At 33.5% G+C, this 21,370-nt stretch overlaps 1 protein-coding gene across 1 annotated transcript; it reads left to right on the top strand.

Annotated features, from left to right (window-relative positions):
- The first annotated feature begins 8,541 nt into the window (after nt 1-8,541).
- On the top strand, nt 8,542-14,329 carry LOC149256219 (uncharacterized). Its single transcript, XM_089460692.1, has 9 exons — nt 8,542-9,460; nt 9,979-10,867; nt 11,259-11,341; nt 11,512-11,520; nt 11,633-11,721; nt 12,410-12,483; nt 12,602-12,652; nt 12,773-12,849; nt 13,003-14,329. The coding sequence occupies exons 1-9, from the start codon at nt 9,169-9,171 to the stop codon at nt 13,905-13,907; spliced, it is 2,469 nt and encodes an 822-aa protein (XP_089316818.1). The 5' UTR covers nt 8,542-9,168; the 3' UTR covers nt 13,908-14,329.
- The last annotated feature ends 7,041 nt before the right edge of the window (nt 14,330-21,370 follow it).

Genomic DNA, 21,370 nt, shown 5'->3' with positions numbered 1-21,370 from the left:
TGGATATTCCACTCGACAATTCCTCACAAAAAATATGATAAAACTATATTTAAAAATACGAAATCTACACTATTAGGGTTTTATTTCTCTTTATATTTATGGATCTGTAGATTATTGCTAATTGTGTATACATGCTTTTTTAAAATTATGTATAAAATAGAGAGCAACGAAATAAAAAAAATCACAAGCCATGATTTAACACAAGATATAACTTGGGATATCCTATTGGGAGAAAAACTAGTTGGAAGGTGAGGCTTCGACTCTGCTTTATTTTTCTAAATAAAAAAATGGATGCGAGTACCAAGAAGTAAGGCATGTGGCCTGTGGGATACTATAATTCACACATCCTCTATGTGTGCTCTCTCCCTATCCCTCTCGGCTATTTTGCTCAAGTCTATGAAACAAATGCACTTGAAAAGAATTGGACCCCTTTTCCTCCTGGTGGCCAAGTTATAACAGAGCCTGATAACCTACTAGTGGTTAGATTTGACTCACTCAACTCTTAATCAAAGTTATAAAATGGAATCTTCTAGAGTTTTCTTCATCATAATCAAGTGGCTTGCACCTTTTCCATGAATAATGGGGGCTCATGTGGTATCCTCTCGAATTATCGTGGTGCAAATAGGAAGGTCAACTTCCAAGTGACATAACTTTTGCGTACAAATTTTAATTGAGATAATTCTTGCACCGTTGGATATTTCTTTGTGTGTTGAATATGAAAAAGAGTTGCAATACTAAAGCGCTAAAGTAGTAAAGTTCATCCCCAAAAATATCATTTGATGCCTCAAAATGCTCCCAGTAGGTTTCAGACCCCAATTTTCCAAACTAGGTCTCGTGGGTAAAAATGTTTCTATGAGTTGATTCCTCTAATTTTTCCACTCTAAAAGCATCGAGATGGATAAAAAAATATAATGATCCAATTCATATCATGAACGAATATTGCTTCAAACCTTATTTTTTTGTAGGGGATCATGCATTTCTTCACCTTTAACTTTATAAACAAAGATCACTCAAGACAAAAAATCTTAGAAATTAGCACCTAGGTTCTATGGACCCTATGGGGTCATCCATCGCAGTGGAATCTTAGCCTACAAACTAGGTCATCTAGCCCACTCTAAGATTTGTCTAGTATTTCATGTGTTGTGTCTAAAAAAGGTAGTAGGAATAAAGTTCAAAGTTCAAACTAACTTACATGAACTTGATGAAGAAGGCTCTATTTAGCTTTAGTGAGAAGCATTATTAGATACCAAAAAACATTGATTGCACTAATGCATGATCACTGAAGTAATGATCTAGTGGCAAGACATGCCACTTGAAGATGCCGCATGGGAATCAACCATGATCTTGTAGTGATTTCCTCATTTTTAGCCTTGAGGGAAATGTTATGTTCAAAGGAGGAGGGCATGTTAGGGTCCTACCCTAACCTACCTACTTTAGGTTTCTTAGGAATTAGTAAATGTTGTATGTGGCCATCTTATTTGATTAAAGATCCATTCGATAAATATTAGATATTTATTTGATGTAAAAGGATCCACTTTATAAGGCCCATTAGGTACCCATCACTGAAAGGACCATAAGTAGTTGTGGTTTTTGTGATGGAAAATTTATTTAAATAGATAGAAGGTTATGAAAAGTTTGTCTAGCGTTGCATATTTGGAGCTCTACTTAGTGAAATGTCACCCCACCTTAAGGGGCAATTAAACATTTTATTTTTCTTCACATTATCGATATATGAGGGTATTTTTACATATTTCATCTTATTGTCTCTTGTTTATGGTAAAATTTCAATAATTATACTCGATTGTGTTTAAATTTTCAAGGGTTAAAGAACATTACAAATTACCCTTTGCATTGACCTTGTTAAACAACATCTTTAAAATATGGCAACCCATCTAGGCATTCCAAATAATTTATTACCTCCTTTGTTTAGCCTTACTCTTCTTCTATTATAGACTCTTCTTTGGAATCCTTATCTCTTAGGCAATTCAATGCCCCTTTAATTGGAAAGAACTAAGGAATAGACTTTGATGAAGCACGAGGAAAAGAATGGAAAAAAGCATTGGCTTGAAATGGTCTAGAAGAAGCCACAATATCATTTTTTCTCTTTTTTCTATGCTTAATATCTATTTTAGAGTTATATGTTTGGGCATTCTCTAACAAGTATACATTTTGGAGTTTTTAGCTAGAATCTCACAATGTTTTTTGGTCAAACCTTGATATTTGTTGTTTCAAATAAGTTTTTGTTTGCATATATAGATTCAACACCCTGAAAAACCCTTGGGACACTTGGATTATGGAGAATTCACAACACAAACTTGTGATTCCAACAAATCTGTGCCATATTTTGGGCAAGTTAGACAACAAAATATATGAGAAAACTTTCGAAAACTTATAACACATATACTACGACATATGTTTGTTACAAAAATTTATTCAACAATATACTTTGATAATTTATAACATTTTTTTAAATCATAAAATTATAAACAAAATTATGAACAACTCCCTTCACTCAAATATTTTTAAATGCAAAATAAAGAATAATTATTTACTTAAAAATTTCACAACATTTTTTTATAATATAAAATGTTAATGAAGGAAAAAAGCCCTTACTCCTCACCATCGAAACCTCTAGCACTAATTAATTTCAACTCTCTCAAAAACCCCCTTTTTTTTGGGTGATATTGTTAGTTCAAATCTCAACGAGCCTTGTGTGCTATATATAAGACAACATAGAAATTATAATAACAACCTATAAAATTGCTCCAATATCACATGAGTATAATCCCAATCCCACCTTAAGTGTGAAAATCGCCGCAACTAAGAAAAATAAGAAATAACTTTGAAAAATAAAACATAAAGTCCAAAATGCAATGGAGCCCAATCGTCATTAAAGACCATTAAAAAATTAATTAATACATTAATGGTGGGCATATTGTCAAGGACGTAATTACAAACCCTCTTAAAGAAAAGAGAGAGATTCTCCCCAATGCTATTAGAGCCGTTAACCTATGCAGTGCCATAAACTCGCTTCAAACTCTCATAAATTGACGTGAGATATTATCTAAAATGCAATTGGAACCCTTTCTTTATGAAGGAAACCCCATTAAACGATTATTTAATGCGGTCCCAGTTCAGATGTATGTGACATAAAATTATTGAGAAGTAGTAATTGAAACTGGTATGATAATAAAAATAATACTAAGAATGGTTAAAAAGTTCTTAAATTCTAATTAATATAAAATAAAATTATAGTTTGTAATTTTTAAAATAAATTTTTATATTGATTTGAAAATTCCAACTAAACTTATATTGTAATTGTGAATTAAAATTAATATAATAATAAGATAATAGGATAACTATACACGCGAGTGTATGTTGGAATAGTCGGGGTGGTCGGTTTACACGCCCCCCGCCGGTATCGAGTCCTGCGGAGGCTGCGCCAGCAACATATTTGGGCCATGGCCATATGTACTATGTACAGTTGTATTATGACATATATAGCTTCTTCAGCGGAGCTCTGCCCCCCATGAAAAAAAAAAGAAGATAGCTATATTTAAACTTATATTGTAATTGAGAATTAAAATTAATATAATAATAAGATAATATGATAACTACATATTTAAAGTGGAAAATTATAATAAAAAAATAATATAATTATTTTATTAGTAAATATTTTAGAAAAACAATTAAAAATTTAAGTTAAAATGGAAATTATTTTAAATTATATATAATTTAAATTGTTGAGAGAAATGATTTTTATTCTTTTTACTAGTATTCAATCTAAAGAAAAAAGATAATATGATTATTATAATAACACGATAATATAATGACTATTAATATAATTATTATAATAACAAGATAATATGATCACTACACATTTTATAAAAAAAAATTAATTTAATTATTTTACTAGTACATATTTTAAAAAGAGAATTAAATAACAAAGTAAAAATGAAAATTATTTTAGATTATAAATAGTTTAAATTGTTGAGAGGAATGCTTTTTATTTTCCTTGCTCATATTCAATAAGGAAACAAGTTAAAATAAACATATGTTAGATATAGTTTAAGTGGTAGGGAAGAATGATGGTTACCTTCTCAACCAATGCAATTCTAAGTATATGCACAATAATGGTTCGATGGACATTTATGAGCTATGTACCTAGTGGTCATTAATTACTAGTTGACTAGGTGTTATTTTGTCTTTTATGTCTTATTCTAATCCATCTTCCTTTTTTCTTTCTAGAAAAAAATCACAAGTTCTATTTCATTATAAAATGGAAATCACATTTTTCAAGTTTCCCAGCACCATAAAAATAAAAGCAAGTACAAATGCATATTATTATTACAAGTGCATGCGAGATTTATAAGGGGTACATCATGCATCTATAAGATTAAAATTACATAATTAATGTACATGCCATTTTTCCCCTTTAAAAAATAATACTTAGTCTTTCCCTTTCACCTCTTTTTATTTTTTTGCTTCTTGTCACCCTATTGAAGAAACAGACTCAATAACAAACTATGAGTTAAAATGTGGGAGATTGAGACCCTTAGAATGGGCCAATTCCTTATCTTAATCAGGGGTATCCGTTTCTTTGTTTCCACTTAAAGGGTCTTTAGTGATGACAACATCCCTCCACACGGGAAGCCTTGTATCCATTCCTTTAATTGTATTCCCTCTAAAAATAATGGATTGCATAATCGACACATTTGATTAGTAATTTACCTTATTATGATCAATGCCAATACTTTATTGTTGATTTATTCATTTTGATCAATGTCATTAATCGAATTGGATTCCTTAAAAAAAATTCGATCTCTTTAGTTTTGATTTGGTCTACTTTTCCTAGAAGGATGAACTCCCCTTGTATCCATTTCTTTAATTGTATCCCCTCTAAAAATAATCGATTGCCTAATCGACACATTTGATTAGTAATTTACTTTATTATGATCAATGCCAATAGTTTATTATTGAAAAATCCATTTTGATTAATGTCATTAATCGAATTGGATTCCTTCAAAAAAATTCAATCTCTTTAGTTTTGATATGGTCTACTTTTCCTAGAAGGATGAACTCATGACCGTGGACAAGTAGCTAGTAAATGTTCTAGAATATGACATATCCCACACTTGAATGTTATCTTCTCATAATCCAAAGATCAATCCATTTACTTGTCTTAGTATACATTTAGGAGGGTAGGGTAGATTTATTTAGTGATTTACCTCATTATAAACAATGTCAATATTTGCTAGTTGATTCACCTCAATTTAATCAATGCCAATATTCAAATTTGATTACTTAAAAAAAAAACTATTTTTTTAGTTTTGATTTAGTCTTCTTCTTTCGGGAAGATGAAATCAAACATGAAAATGGTGTATCTTACTTTTTAATGAAATATTCTCATAATCTCATAATCCAAAGTTTATATCATTTACTTGTCTTAATAAACATTTATGAGAATTCTACTTATAATTAGTACATGTCTAAGTGATTACTAAATGTAGATTTATTAGTGCTTTAGTGGACATTCATGGATTTATCTAATATATTAAACAAATGATTTAGTTATTAATGTTGATTAAAGGATGAGATAGAGTTAATCAAATTCAACTTGGTTTTAGGTGTCTATTTGTATTTTATGACTTATTACATGTAACGTTGCTTATTTTAGCGAACATTTAAGAAGGCTTCCTCTATAACTACTGCATGATTTAGTGGTCATAATTGTACAATAGTGCTTTAGTGGACATTTATGAATTATAAGACACTATTTAAAATTGGACATAGTATATTATCCATATTACCATGAATGTAATACAACTCTACACTTACCAAATTTGACTGTGTTAGAGGTTTATTATTTGTCTTTAATGATTTATTGTATGCCATCTTTTTTATTATGAGGACATTTATGAGGGTTCCTTTTATCACTTCTATGTGTTTTAGTGGTCATTAAGTGTTTGTAGATTAGTATTTTAGTGGATACTTACAAATACTTTAGTTTGTTGATTAAAAATTGGATTATTTTTTATGAGTTAAAAATTAGATCTTCTTTGTGTGTTTCTACAACAATCAATGTTATTAAATTTAACTTTGTATCAAGGCTTTAATTTTCTTTTAGTTTAACTTAATGTTAGCTATAAGTAATTTGAGATTTCCCAAATTTTTACTTTTTATATTTTATTGTATTTTTTTCCAACTAGATTGTGTTTAGGTTGAGTTAGTTTTAATGTTGGATGAAAATGGTTTAATCACTAGGTTTAATGTGTCATTATGTATTGAGTATCTCCCCTAATAATTCTACCCTTCATTCTTCTTATGAAATTTGAATAAGTAATATCATATACACTAAAACTTTATTTATCTCTCAATATTTATTAAGATTTGTTTTATAAACATCATATATTTTAATGATTATTAATTATCATATTTTATATTTAGTGGTTATTAATTATAAATAAGTTATTTGTAACTATATATATTAATAAATTAAATTTAAAAAATATATAAGTTTTGTTACATTAGTAGATTGGGCAATTGGGCTAGGGTGGTATTTGTTTGACACATGGTTATTGCTATTATTATCACTATAACTTTCACCTTCACACATACCAAAGAAGCTAGTCACAATTTACATGAGACTAATCAAGGTTTGAGTTATAAAGCAATTGTCTAACTAAGTCACAATTTCGATCAAAAAAATAATGGAAATTCTAGTAAGATTTTGAGAAAATCCCAATTTTTGGAAAATTTTGAATACAAATGTTAAAGGATTTTGGATGCCATGGGGTTTTGGATGGTGTTGAACAGGAAAATTAGATTTCTTAAAAAAAATTTAGTAAGAATTTTGAGTCCAAATTAAATTATAACATTGTAAGACAACCAATAAATTAGAAATGTTGTATTAACAAATTAAAAATATATATATATATATATATAATTAAATATTCTTTCCCAAATAATGTAAATTAAGATTAAGATAATCTTAGTTATGTTTTAACCAGTATTAATAAATATAGATATATACTTTAAAAATAAAATAAAATATAAAAAATTAATTAAATATTCTCTTCTAAATAATATAAATTTATTATTTATATCTTGACTTTATTTATTATTTTTTATGAGATTTAAGATTAAGATAATGTTAGTTATGTTTTAACCCGCATTAAAAAATACAAATATATACCTTAATTGTTATATGGATTTCAAACTTTGAACTTGTCAATAAGAAAGGACATTGATGAGCTCAGGTAGTGCCCTAGAGGAGGTGAATGAGCTAGCCTGTCAAAGAATGGATGTGTATGTGATGGTCACATCTGTCACTTTTTTTTGATATAGAATACCTATCCAACCGCCAAATATCCCATGGCGTAGCATAGCTCTGACTGTATTTGCTAAAGGGTGTTATAATCCGTGAGAAAACCTAAGATACACAGAAGAAAGGAACGGAGGATTTGAAACTCCGTTTCCGTGCAAATTTACGTTTGACTGTCGTATTTAAACACTGGAAAAGGCTCCGGGCGAAGGACCGTTGGATTGGTTTGAACCTAGATACATATATTTGATTTTTTAAAATGATCTGACAGCCGTGGCCTTTATTCAGTGTACCGAAACGTATGCCCGGGTGAGAGGCAGGCGGTACGCGTGCATGAGTGGTGGCCGTCGATGGCCTGAAAAAAATCTCACTGAGTGGTCAAAGTAACTACGAAAGAGTCTAGGGTAGAGTAGTCAGGTTCACCGTGCAGGCAGCTGAGCTAGGTCGGTCACAGCATAAAAATATATATAGCATAGCTGGTAGCATATTATGCAGTCTAACTACACACCAACAACAAACAAGTACTGACTGCCCTTTGAAATTACATGACTAGATGAGATAAGATGGGTGGGTTTGGGTTTCACTTACGAGGCGCAGCCATATATCATCGCTCAGGGTGTGTAATTGTACTATAGTTTTTTTTATTCACAAGATCTCCTCTACCTCTGCCCTATCTTCTATATCTTCGGATAATGTAGTGTACCCTCCCTCATCTTATACATTATCCGCTGTGGACGCACACTAGGGCACGGCGTTATTTGGTTTGCACCTTGCAAAAGACAACATCAACATCGCTCAGGGGTTAGGGTTGGAATTTGAAAATAGACTAGTTACTTAAATTTGACAGTTTTCACAATATTTTCATATTTCTCTTATACATTTTCAGATCTTAATTATTCTAGTATTTTTTTTAACTGTTTTTGACGAACAAATCACCCATTAATAAACAATTTTATTCCATCCCTAATTGGGTTACATTAATAAGGGAGAGGGTCGTTGAATGGACTAGCGGCGTTAGTGGAGATGATTGAAGGTTAATGAACGGTGGAGTGGTGGAGGGATTAAAAAATTGATTGATAGAAGGGCAAGGACTGAGACGTCCTGTCTTGTCCTCAGTGATGTGGCGTTAAATGGTCTTGTCCACCGTAATGGGTGCGCCTGGTCCATCTCCTTTTTACACTTCTATAAATAAATTCACATGGAACATCAATCCCAATAATTCCGCTAGGAGATAGATAGAAGAAGACCCAAGCAGCTTCACATCTTGTTGCTGCTGATGCTGCTGCTGCCATAATTTATTGAGCAAGGAAAGAACAGTTTAGTGTTTTTTTTGCAGAAGATGAAGGGATAAGGCGATAACACATATTGCAATCAGTGGGATATCATCATCTGGTGTGTTCAATTCGCATCGATTGGGTTGCGGGTTCGAATCTCCTCGGCATTTGTTTTTTCGTGGATCATGGGTTTTCTTGTTCTTGGTGTTGGGTTTAGAGCTTCTGCGCACGAGTTTCATCTGCTTGAATAATTTTCCTTTTCCTTCCTATTTGGGAGATTCTTCTCATTGTTCCATGGTTTTGAGTCATCCATATCTATGTGTTTTTGTCGCCAATGATTAGAAAGCTGTGAAGTTCGAAGCCCGAGGGGTGGACTAGTATCGAATTTGTGTGTTTTGGGATCTCAGTCAGTCAGCCACATATTGGACCTGCTCCTTTTTCCGGGCCATCGATTTCAGAATAATATATCCAACAACAACAATCTCAAGTGTCGGTGCTGGCCAAAATCTAGTTTTGAAAAGCAGCAGAAGCCCTCGTCGGCAAGAGTTTCGAACATCTGACTGGTTAGGAATGAAACACATGAATAATTGGCTTGCATTCTCGTTGTCTCCTCATCTAGCGATTGATGTAGGAAACACTACACAGGCACAGGCACATGCGCAGGCATCCTCAAACGCAACTTGCTATTCTGTGAATAATAATAACGAAGTGCCTCAATCCACCATGGGTTATCAGACTTCAGCCGAGTGTTATGGAATCAATACTGCAAATGGGCATTTCTCATCTCAGATGTCCGAGCTACCCTTGAGGTCAGACGGTTCATTATGTATAATGGAGGCCTTGGGTCGTTCACAAAGTGCTAGTAAGTTCGCTTTCAATATCTATATATTCAGTGAATTTTGCTCGTCAATGGAGTAGATTAATATACTCGTTGCTCTTCTTAGCAATACTGAAATTTGTTATGCATATGGTATATTTAGACTAACAATGCTGAAATTTGTTATGCATATGGTATATTTAGACTAACAATAAGTTGCACTTAGCTTGTGTCCATGGTGTAGTGGATAGATGGCAATCCTGTGGGCTTGTCACTTCTATATGGCAAGTCATTAGTTCAATTCCTCCTCACCTTATTCAGATGTTATTCTGATAACCATCTTATAGCTTCCAATGCTACACTTACCCAAAGTTTACACTCAGCTTGTGATGTTCTAAAATTGCATCTATCACTCTAAAATCTTGGCATCCATATTTCTAATTTGATAACTCTTTAAATTGCAACTTTGACTGTAAAATCTCAAATCTCTTGCTAATTTTTTGATGTGTTGATGTTTTTCTCTCCATTGAAATTGACAGTACTTTGGCTTGCTATTTCTCTAGATTGGCACCTAAAACATCTTGAAGCTCCGAGAACTTTGCAAGGCGATGGTTCAGGACTTCAGTCCTCACAACAGCTACTGAATAGGGAATTGCCTAGGTTTTCTCGAAATAATGGTACCGACCATCATATGCCCCGCAGTTCTCAATATGATACCAATATGGCGCCTCAGAATGGTTCTGAGCGAGAGGGGCCCAAGCTGGAAGATTTTCTGGGCGGTGCATCTTTAGGGAACCAGTACTCCACCAACCATGAAGCCCACTCACAGGCAGGTCTCGATGGTATGTACTATGCCGGGGCTGGATTCCATAGAGAGCACAATAACGAGAAAATAAATGTGAACCTGCCATTCATGCAATGCAGGCAGAGGGAGGTCCCTAGCCCTTGGATCGATTCTCAATCTTATGAAGCCCAACCGAGGTCTCTGCAGATGCAGCAGGAGCACCATGATCTTTGCGAGTTTGTCCAAGAGTCCCAACAGATGCCTTTTCAGGTTCAGCTTGACCCAAATTCTAATGATACTATGTTTGCGGATTGTAGCCTTCAGCTTCCGCCGGGGTCGGGAATGGTGGGCTTATCGGCACTCAAGACGTGGTTGAGACAGAACCCATCTAATGCGGATCATCATAAGGTTGTTCCTTCGGGGTCTGGCAGTCCGGGGAAATCGAACCTGGGTGGTGGATTGGGGGATTTTCAGTCTCTTACACTTTCAATGAGCCCGGGGTCTCAGAACAGCTCGGCTATTATTTCTCAGCCAACCATCATCGATCAGTGTACTCCGGTTGAAACCAAAAAGAGAGGCGCAGGAAAAGCGGGCACCAGGGAACCCGTTCCTCGCAAGTCAATTGACACTTTCGGCCAACGGACTTCTCAGTACCGCGGTGTGACTAGGTAGGTTTATCGTAGCTGCTGTTCGATGTTATTCTTCAAATTGCTTTTAAAGCTCTAAAATGTTTTCCAACATTGGTTAAGGGTTGGTGAGACTGGTGGAAGACGGGTGGTGGAGTATTGGTAGTAATGATAATGGTTTGAAAGTTTACTAATAGTTTGAAAGTTTACTAATAGTTTGAAAGTTACTCATATTTATAGCTGATTTATAATCAACTGAAAACCTAAACAATGGTTTGCCTGTTTACTCATACCCACATATTTTTTGTAACCTAAAACCTCAACCATGCCTATGCCAATGAAGCAGCTACCCAAAAGCTATGCCTCTTTCAAATACAATGATAGATTGGTTACAATTGAATGGACTTTTGATGAAGCACTTGTTGATATGCAGGCATCGCTGGACGGGACGTTATGAAGCGCACTTGTGGGACAACAGTTGCAGAAAGGAAGGGCAAACTCGCAAAGGGAGACAAGGTATTTTTATATGTTATCTTTAGTTCTATGTGCTTCAGATATTCTGCTACTGAGAATAATTCCATCTATAGAACATTTGTTGTCGTTGCGATTCTACTGTATAATTCGTCTCTTGTCTGTGGTGTTTCTGCTTCATTATGAATGGTGGCGCGCTTACTTTCGGCCTGCAGTTTATTTGGGTATGTTTCCTGCTTATGAAAATCTATTTATTCAACAGGAAAACGAAGTTGGTTTTGGGTTCTGCTTGGATTATAAATTAATTGGAGCAATTTATTTGTCTCTGGACTTCAGGAGGTTATGACAAAGAAGAAAAAGCAGCAAGGGCATATGATTTGGCAGCTCTTAAGTATTGGGGACCATCAACACACATCAACTTTCCGGTATAGTCAGCATGCCATGTTGAATTTGTCTGTAAATTTAATGCAGATTTTAGGTATTTTAACCATGAAACTACTGGCATACATAATTATCAGGATGTCGTCAAGCAAGCTTGTCAGCTTGGAGTCGTAAGCCTTGGTTATGAAGTGATCAATAGCATTCCCAAATTTCAACATCGTCAAAACTTAAAGTCATAACATAAAATAAGCCTTGGTTATGTAGTGATCAACAACATTCCAAAATTTCGAGATCTTCAAAACATAACTTAGCCATTACATAAAATTCCTGATCATTGAATAGAATGAAATGTATGACATATGGGAGTATGAATTTCAACATCATCATCAGATATAAAGACATAACATCATAAAATTCGCGATGAAAGAATATATGATACATGGGATTATATGAAAAAATTAAGTAGATGTTTACATGTAAAGATCTTAAAGATGTCTTACGTTGAAATGCAGTATTTGTTAGTGTTCTAAATTATATCGAATGGGTTGGTTTATTTGTCTTTGTCTCTAAACCAACTAGGTGTATAAGCTACTTTATGTTCAAGTGAGTGTGTTTGTATTAGTTGTTTTTATATGGGACAATGTTGTATCACAGATAACCTTCTCATTCACAAGAAAGAATATAAATGGTCTTAACCTGAAATAATCTGACCTTATGTTTTATGTTTTGTAGCTGGAAACATATGAGAAAGAAATTGAGGAAATGAAAAACATGACCAGGCAAGAGTATGTGGCAAATTTAAGGAGGTAAGAGGAACTTGCATTGTTCAGGCATTTTTTTGGGCTTTTAGAACTGATTAATGTCTATTGGACCAACTTAGAAAAAAATTGAAGGTTAAAAAATGATCATGGCTATCATATGCAGGAAAAGCAGTGGTTTCTCTCGAGGGGCTTCTGTGTACCGTGGTGTTACAAGGTATGTGTAATGGGGTAATTGCTGTTATACTTTATTAAAACTAGAGATCAAGGGGCTTCAATATGCTTGATGAAATGTAATGTGGACTAGACTGATTTTGATGTGGTTCAAGTGGAGCAGGCATCATCAGCATGGGAGGTGGCAAGCACGCATTGGGAGGGTAGCGGGCAACAAGGATCTATACCTTGGGACATTCAGTAAGTCGATGTGATAAAACAAATGTCATTCATGGCATTAAGGTCTCTGAGAAATATATATGATGTATGTAGGGCTTTAGTTATGTTTTTGGGTATGAGGATTGTATATGAGATGGTTGGTTTATTTAATAGTTGGTGTTGAATTTGAATCAGGTACCCAGGAGGAGGCTGCAGAGGCCTATGATATTGCAGCCATCAAATTCCGAGGAATTAGTGCAGTGACAAATTTTGATATCAGCAAATATGATGTCCAACGGATATGTTCTAGTAGCACATTGATTGCTGGAGATTTAGCCAAGCGCAACAAAGAAATTGAACAATCCAGCGAGCCCAGTGGGGACAGCCCACTTCAGATCGAAGCAGCAGCCCCTCTCCAGATCGAAGCAGCTCATAATTCTCAGTCCAGGTCTCACAATGACAACGCCAAGGATGGGAACAATAGCACTAGTAACGATAGTCATCATAATAATAATGTTGTTGGGTCTATGAGTGATAAAATTGCTCAAGATTGGCAGCTTATGGATTCCAATTCCGAGCAAGACCAACACAAGGTGTTCAATAATTGGGTGGTGGAGAACGAGGATCGAAAGCCAGACCAATCGTTTATTGAATCACTTCAGTTGGGACCCCATTCTCATTCTGCAGTTCTCCATGATTTGATTGGGTTGGATTCATCTACAGCAGCAGATTCTGATCAGTCCAATAACGAGGAAACTAGTCGTTTGCTCACTGATATCTCTGGTGGTAACAATTCTCTTCTCACAATGAGCAATGCATCTAATACAGGCCCTGTGGAGAGCCCTGTAAATTCTGCTAGCGAGAATGAAGAGGCCCACCATCGCAAAATCCCGGTCTATGACAATATGATGCCAGCAGGAGAATTCCCCCAAGCCTTGTTCTTCTCATCCCCGCAGCAAGCTTCGAAGCTCGTGAAATATGAGAATGGCAGTACCACTCTCAGTCCATGGATGATTCCACCAAATACAGTACCACCACTACAATCAAGGCCCAATCTCTCTGTGGGGCATTTGCCCATGTTTGCATTATGGAATGAATGAATGTGATTTGGCTGTAAAATACTAGCGGAAGTAATTATCTCTGTGGAGATTGATGCACCTGAGTGATGTGTATAACCTGAAAAAATCAATTTTGCATTCATCTCATTTTGAATATCGCAGAGTAACAACAGCGAGCTGGATCGATATGTGCAGCTCGTTGAATTTTGTCAGTGTTCTGAGATTTACCAATTTCAGGGTTACTGGAAAACCTAGATGGTCTCCAGCCACTATGTTATTCAAGTCGGAAACTTCCAATAATCAGATCCTGGGGTTCTCGATTATGGGGTTAGTATCTCTCGAAAGCTTCGCGATTTGATTGATTGCATATTCCAGAAGTTTGAGGCAAAAGAAAATATTGAAAACCTTTTGTATACTGTGATCTCAAATGATATAGAAAAGTGTTTTACTTGTTTTACAGGAAATCGGACCTTTATCTTCTTATTGTGTCAATGCTCTATTGCAGTAACAAGCACTGTTGTTTAAATACAGTTTTACTGCTAAAAGCCCCACTTCACTTGAATTATCAAATGAATACTTTATATTTTGATCTTCTGGCAACCTTTACAAAATAATTCGGAATAATATAAAATATTTGTACACAGTACATCTGAACAGTGTGTGGGAAAAAAATTAAAATAGAACACGTATGGAGGCAAAATTCATCGAATTCTAATTCAAAAAATTTGTACACAATACGTCTGAACAGTGAAAAAATTTAAAATAGAGCACGTTTGGAGGGAAAAACCATAGATTTATAACTTGTCTTAATATAGTTGATGAAAAATAATAATATTTACTCCCAAAATCAGATACTGGATAGCAGCCACCTTAAACAAAATATTTATTAAAAGTTAAATCCCACCCAATTTTAAAAATGGGTTGAAGTGATTTTGTACTATGACACAGTTTGAGTATTAAAAACCAAACTTCACTAATTAACATAGGGAATCAAATAATTGTAATTTCTATGCTATGGTTGATTGGAAGTCAGTTGTTTGTTAATACTGGGATGATATGGTTGATCTGAAACCAGTTGTTTATCAATAAAATGAAAAGATCTTATTTAAAGTTAAATGTCATTAATATTTTGCATAAAAACCTTCGAGTAGAAACCTTGTAATTTCATGCACATTAAAACCAGCAATTTCATTCATTAATATAGGAAATCAAATTTTGTTCTTGTTATAAATTTATAATGCGGCTGATCTAAAATCGAGTATTTAATATAAAAATCAAGAATTTTTAATAGAAACGTCAAGAGTTTTTATGAAAATTTTAAAACCCCAACTATAATTTTGCATAAATACTTAAACTGGATTGTCTAGTTTACATACACTTTGTAGGGTATGGACGATTGAATTCAAGGAATATTAATTTCTATGATATGAGCTGATCGAAAATCAGTGTTTACTAGTACAATCAAAAGTTAAATGTGAAAAAATGAAAATGCATTAAAATTCCGATTTATATTTTTTGCATAATAAAAACCCAACTAGATTCATGGAAGCCCACTTGCTCTAAGGTTGAAAATTAAATAATTCTAAAGGTTCAAAGGTCAATATTAAAATATCGACTTCAAAAAGGTAGAAACTGTAGTTTCGTACCGTTGCACTATTAAAAGCCAATTCAGCAAAACAATATTGAAAATTAACTAGTGAAATCAGATCTTGAAGGGCATCCATTTAATGCAGCAAAAGTTTTTATTAAAGCCAACCACGTACACTTTTTGCATGAAGATGAAGATTTTAATCGGTAGAGAGAATGGAGAAAAGCTGCGTGTTTTATGAAAACCAAAAGGAAGAGACCTCTCATTTCTTTTTTATTTAAATAAAAAACTTAAATATCGATTTAGAGATATCTCATTTCTTTTTAATTTAAATAAAATACTTAAAAATCGATTTAGAGACTTCTCATTTCGTTTGAATTTGAGAAAAAATCTTGAAAATCTATCTTTTGTTTTGGTCATTGGAGATGGCAATCAATATTTCGAAGTCCTATTTAGTCATAAACACTGGGGTAATATATATCACAGTTAGATTGAAATAAGTATATTATTCAGAGATGAGCATATATTACCTTGCTTATGAATGGCTAGATAACCTGGTAAATAAACCTAGTCATTGGAAATTCCTTGGATCGATTAAGAAACTTTGAAGTTTGTATACAATTATAAATTGGAAAATGAGTAACAAAATTTTCAATTTCATTTAAAATAGATTTTCTTTTTCATGTTCATTGGAGGAATTCCGTAGTCAAGGATCTCTTTATTCCTAGATACACTGCAACCGAATTTTTTAAAACAAGCCGAGACAATTAAGTCATTATAAAAGCCAATATTTGCACTTTGTCCAGGGTCTTGGAGTCTTGTTTGTTTGTGAGGGAGTGAAAAAGCTATAATGGTCTCCATTGCTGGAGAATCAGTGGCCAGCAGGAAAATAGCAGGCAAGGGGCAGGTGTAGGTATGGGTGTTGGATGTCGAGAGGTGTTGTGGACAATGGCTGCATACCCACGTACAGATGGTACTTACTAGTATACATAATGGTGTTGCTCAGATCCTTTGTACTTTATAAGTATGGAGCTGTGAGGCTTAGGTGTAGCTACTGGCCAAGGCAAATCTAGTCTCTCAAACCCATTGGGAACTGTGCCAAATGTTAGATTCGTTCATGACTGTTTGACAGATTCTTTCTATGGAAGCCTGAGGCAAGTGGGACGTAAAATTCACCTGCGGTCATATGGAGTATATAAGCAGCAGAACAACAGGCCCATGCAGGGGCAGAAAAAGTCAAGAGAGGACGGCCCAGACACATTACTGCCAACCGGCCCGCTGCCATTCTCGCTTTTGGCAGGCAAAGCAGCACTGACCCGTTTAGGGAACTCTACTGACGTGACGGTCACATGGTCGCAAAACCTCCTCAACGGCGTTAATTCTTTGTCTTCCACAGACCCTCATGCTGCCTGCCACACGTCCTTCTGCTGTCTCTGAATTCTCTTTATTTTTTTGCCTTGAAAGTTGCGCTCCAAGTTGCTGCAGCGGCTCCTTCCACGTATGAATATGCATAATTCATGGACATTCCCTTTCCAGGCTTTGAATCATTCAAGGGAATAAGCTTTCAAGGTTGGAAGCAGACAAGATATTTGCCACCAGGGAGTGTGTATGCATTCATATGATATGTCTTTTCCCCTTAGATTGCTTCCCTTTGCATGCTTTCTGTTATTGGGAACCGTGGCGACGCACCAGTGATTCTCTCGCTTCCCAAGATTCTCACACTAGGTATGTCACGGAAATCGCCGCTTCTGCTGCACTCCTGCACCACTCTGGCGGACATGATTTAAGAAGTGTAATAATAAACTTTCAATTCGAAAAAAATCATCATTCATGAGTTCGAAATTTTGATTTTAATGACCTGGCTCGACTGACTTAGGTCACACTAACGTCTCAGAATTAGCAAAACCCTGCAACTATGATAATGTCTTATAATTCATATAAAAAGTGAAAATTTACTATTAATCTTCAAACCCTAAACTATACAGACCATCCATTATCAACCAAGAAACCGAATTACTCGAATTCCTGTAGTGTCATAATGTAGACGGGGAGATTATTCTTTTTACCATGAACATCCATGGCAGAAAATCTCGATAGAATGAAATTAAAGAGATAAAATCAAATATAGCCAAGAAAACATGGTCATGGAGATAACTGAACTATTTTACTAAAATTATTAATAGTCAGGTTCATGGTTTATAGTGATTTGAGACACTCCAGTAGGTTAAGTTATCTGTTCAATTTCCTATTAAATTGTTATTTTTGAATATGAGCATATTGTAGGTTTATTATTGTTAAATTTTTTTTGAATATGAGCATATTGTAGGTTTATTATTGTTAAATTTACAAAGAAAAATTAAATATAGGAAATTTCAAAAATGTTTTTTAGAATTTTTATTCATATATAAATCTTAGTGGATGAAATTTAAGAGTTTCCAAACTATTTCTCACTTCCATTTTTATCATGGCATTGCAAATTCTTAACATTATAAATGGGCACATAAGTTTTTTGATCACTGTTCACATTTAGAAGCCATTTAATTTATATGGTTGTGCTAGTTTAAAAAAAAATCATATTGTTTGTAAGCAACACCTTGGACACTATTGTTTTGAAGCTCTAGCACAAATTTCTACTTGAATTTTAGTTAGGTGTGTTTATTTTGGAATAAGGCTTCCAAAAATTTCAATGCCTTTAGGTGTGTTTATTTTGGAATAAGGCTTCCAAAAATTTCAATGCCTTTACTTTGAAACTTTAATTTATTAATCAAAGTAGATGGTAGGAATTTAACCTCCATACAATATTCTAGAATATGTTTAGTAATAGTCATATACCAAAGATTAAGATTGATCTCAAAAGTAATTATTCTCTTTATTTAATTTTAATTAAATAAATTAATTAAAAAAATGTCAAATAAACAAGCTCCATATGAAATGAATTATGATCTTTTGACTGTGATATTAATAAGCCATGGTACTCTTATAAAGTCTATTTATAGGTTAATAAATTTCATAGGCTTTGCTACTTATTAGCTAGATGGTAGATTTAACTTCAGCCGAATATTCTAGAATATTCACTAATCAAAGGTTAAGATTTATCTAAAAAATTATTATACCCTTTATGCACTTTTGATTAAATTGATTAATTAAAAGAAATATCATATTAACATGACTTATGGTTTTTTGGGCATGTGGTATTAGGAAGCCATGGCATTGGCCAATAATATTGTATCAAAGCCAATTTACAAGTTAAGAATCTTAGTGGGATAAATCTCCATGGTTAGAAATATTATTACATGTATATATTTTTAATAATATATTAATTCTTTTTATAATTAATAGTAATAATCTAAAATAAAATTATAATTTCGTTATTATTATTATTATTTTTATTTTTTAATAATTCCATGTAAATGTTTTGATGCCTATTAATATTTTTTATAATCAATTTTTATTTATTTATGTTTAATCTATAAATTAAAATATATATATATATTTTATTTTATATTATACTTAATTAATATTTGAAAAAGAGACCCAGAGACATTTTAATTAGTGATCCAAGTAATGTGAAATCCGTACAAATTGAAAGACTACTAATAGTTAGGTGTCAAGTAAGTGTACTAGTAGTTAACTATCAAGTAAGCACACACAAAAAAAAATAAATTTGTTTCTTTTAATTATATAAAAAATTAATATTATAATATTTTATTACATATTTTTATAATTATTAACAACTTTGATTTTTAACTATTATTTTAATAAAAAAATTAATTTTAGTTTTAATAGATTCACCTTTATAGTTTATTTAGGTCTAAATTATAAATGGTAGATATATCTCTTTCCTCTTAATACGATTAAATAAAGATTTTTTAATCTTATTTTTTAAAATTATTTTTAATTTTATTTTTTCCAAAAACATAAATTAAATTTATTAGATAATATTTTTTGGGATTCAACTTCGTTGTTGTGTTGTTAAGTAAGTCATTTATCTATGACCATTTCCATGAGAGGTAGTCGTAAGTGACTAATTTCTCATGATTTTTGAATAGTCCACTTAGCACTCATTGCATCGGGTGATGCTCACACGGGTGAAGAGGTTAGGTGTCAAGTATTCACCCATGTGAGCATAACCTGATGCAATGAGTGCTAAGTGGAATATTCAAAAATCATGAGAAATTAGTGAGTTACGACTACCTCTCATGGAAATGGTCATAGATGAATGACTTACTTAACGCAGTTGAACCCTAAAAAATGTTATCTAATATAATGCACTACGGAAACCCCCAATACTTAATTAAATTTAAATCAAAATAAATAAACTTCAAATTATATGAAAATCATTTGAAATAAATAAATAATACAATCAAAATGTTAATGATGATTAAAAAAAATAAAAAACTTCTTTCAGGAATGAAATCTTATAAATATTAAGAAAGCATAAGCAAGGAAGATATGTTGATGTTAAGTGTAGGAGTAGTAAAATATAGAGCTTAGGTGTACAACTAAGAAACTTTAATATTGGTGAAACTTTAAAGTTTTACAAAGTCTCAAGTAAGAAACATGTTACTTCAAAGTTCTACAAACATGCATTTATGGCAATGTTGTCACATGCTTCCCCACATTTGCGGGTGTCATCCATATTGAAGATGTCGATGTAGACTAGTGATGAACGCCAATATTGCAGTAAGAATGGTGCAACTCTCGGGGCTACCAACTTTACTTCATCAAGCCAGGGTTCCTACAAACTTGGAGGTGATAGTGTTGTATACATAGTAGATGCAATGGTCTACTCTTGTCACTTTTCAACTCGGGCGATAAACCACTAGAGTTTTTCAAACGAGTCTTCTATGGACTTAGAAGGAATGTGACTACCAAATGGAGAAGGGAGAATTATCCTTTATGAAAGAAAAGGAATTTTGCCTACTTTAAGGAATGAAACACTGAATTGGAAGATGGTATAAAGTAACATGAAATCATCTAGCTACATATTTACCCATTTTGCTTGCAAAAGAAACCTAGTTTAACCTTGTTTATAACATGTGGTGATCTAGACTAACTGAGCATGGAATCTGATCTAAGAAGTATTATGACCACTGCATGCATGTGTTAATTTAGGAATTGTAGAAAAAAACCTTTTTTTTGTTTTTGTTTTTTTTTTTATGAATGCAAATGCTAATTTTCAATTGTTCTTTGGGAGGGGAGACAATTATGGAGGAAAAGGTATGGATTAGTCCCAAGGGTATGGAAGTCAAGTGGAGGCCTAATCTAAGCTCAGATGACAACTTTGGCTAAATTAGGGCTTAAAACAGGGTGCTACAAGGTTTCCTGTAGTACTACTACACAGTGTCCTAGTTCTACTACACGATGCCCTATTTTACTACAAGAAACAAGCCAAAAGCTTAGGAGATGCTAGGAAAGGTGGAATGGAGTGTGGGAAAGGTGTATGATGGAGGAATAAGGCATGGAGTAGGTGAACACTATCCAAGGCTCAATGAGATGCTTCAAGATGGTTGGATTTTCTCAATGGAAATGGAAATTTTGCTTAAAAAACAAGAATTCAGATTTAGGGTTTAATGGACTTTCACAACATGGGTGGATAGGACTTGGATGAGGCGAATGAGATGAAGTTTTACCGCAAATTAGAAGCTCCTACAACAACATACACTCTTGTCTTCAATTATGCACAAATTCATCTATACATGGAAAAGATTTATTGAATGGAGGAAAACATAGTTATTATTAGCTAATGGCTAAGTTCATGAATGGAAGTACTTTGAAACCATAGCAAAACTTAAGAGAGAAAAATGACAATTGCAAATAATCCTAAGAAACTCAAAGACAATGATCTATTCATCAAGAAACCCTAGATTATGCAGTAATCAAACAAGAAATCTATTTTTGGGCTGTGTGAAGGGAA

Source organism: Pinus tabuliformis, chromosome 7, assembly GCF_031772625.1.
Source record: "Pinus tabuliformis cultivar Carrire ecotype Pingquan chromosome 7, CPIR1, whole genome shotgun sequence".
NCBI classification, from domain to species: domain Eukaryota; kingdom Viridiplantae; phylum Streptophyta; class Pinopsida; order Pinales; family Pinaceae; genus Pinus; species Pinus tabuliformis.
The sequence above is the reverse complement of the archived record's forward strand: the minus strand, read 5'-3'. Positions and strand labels throughout refer to the sequence as shown.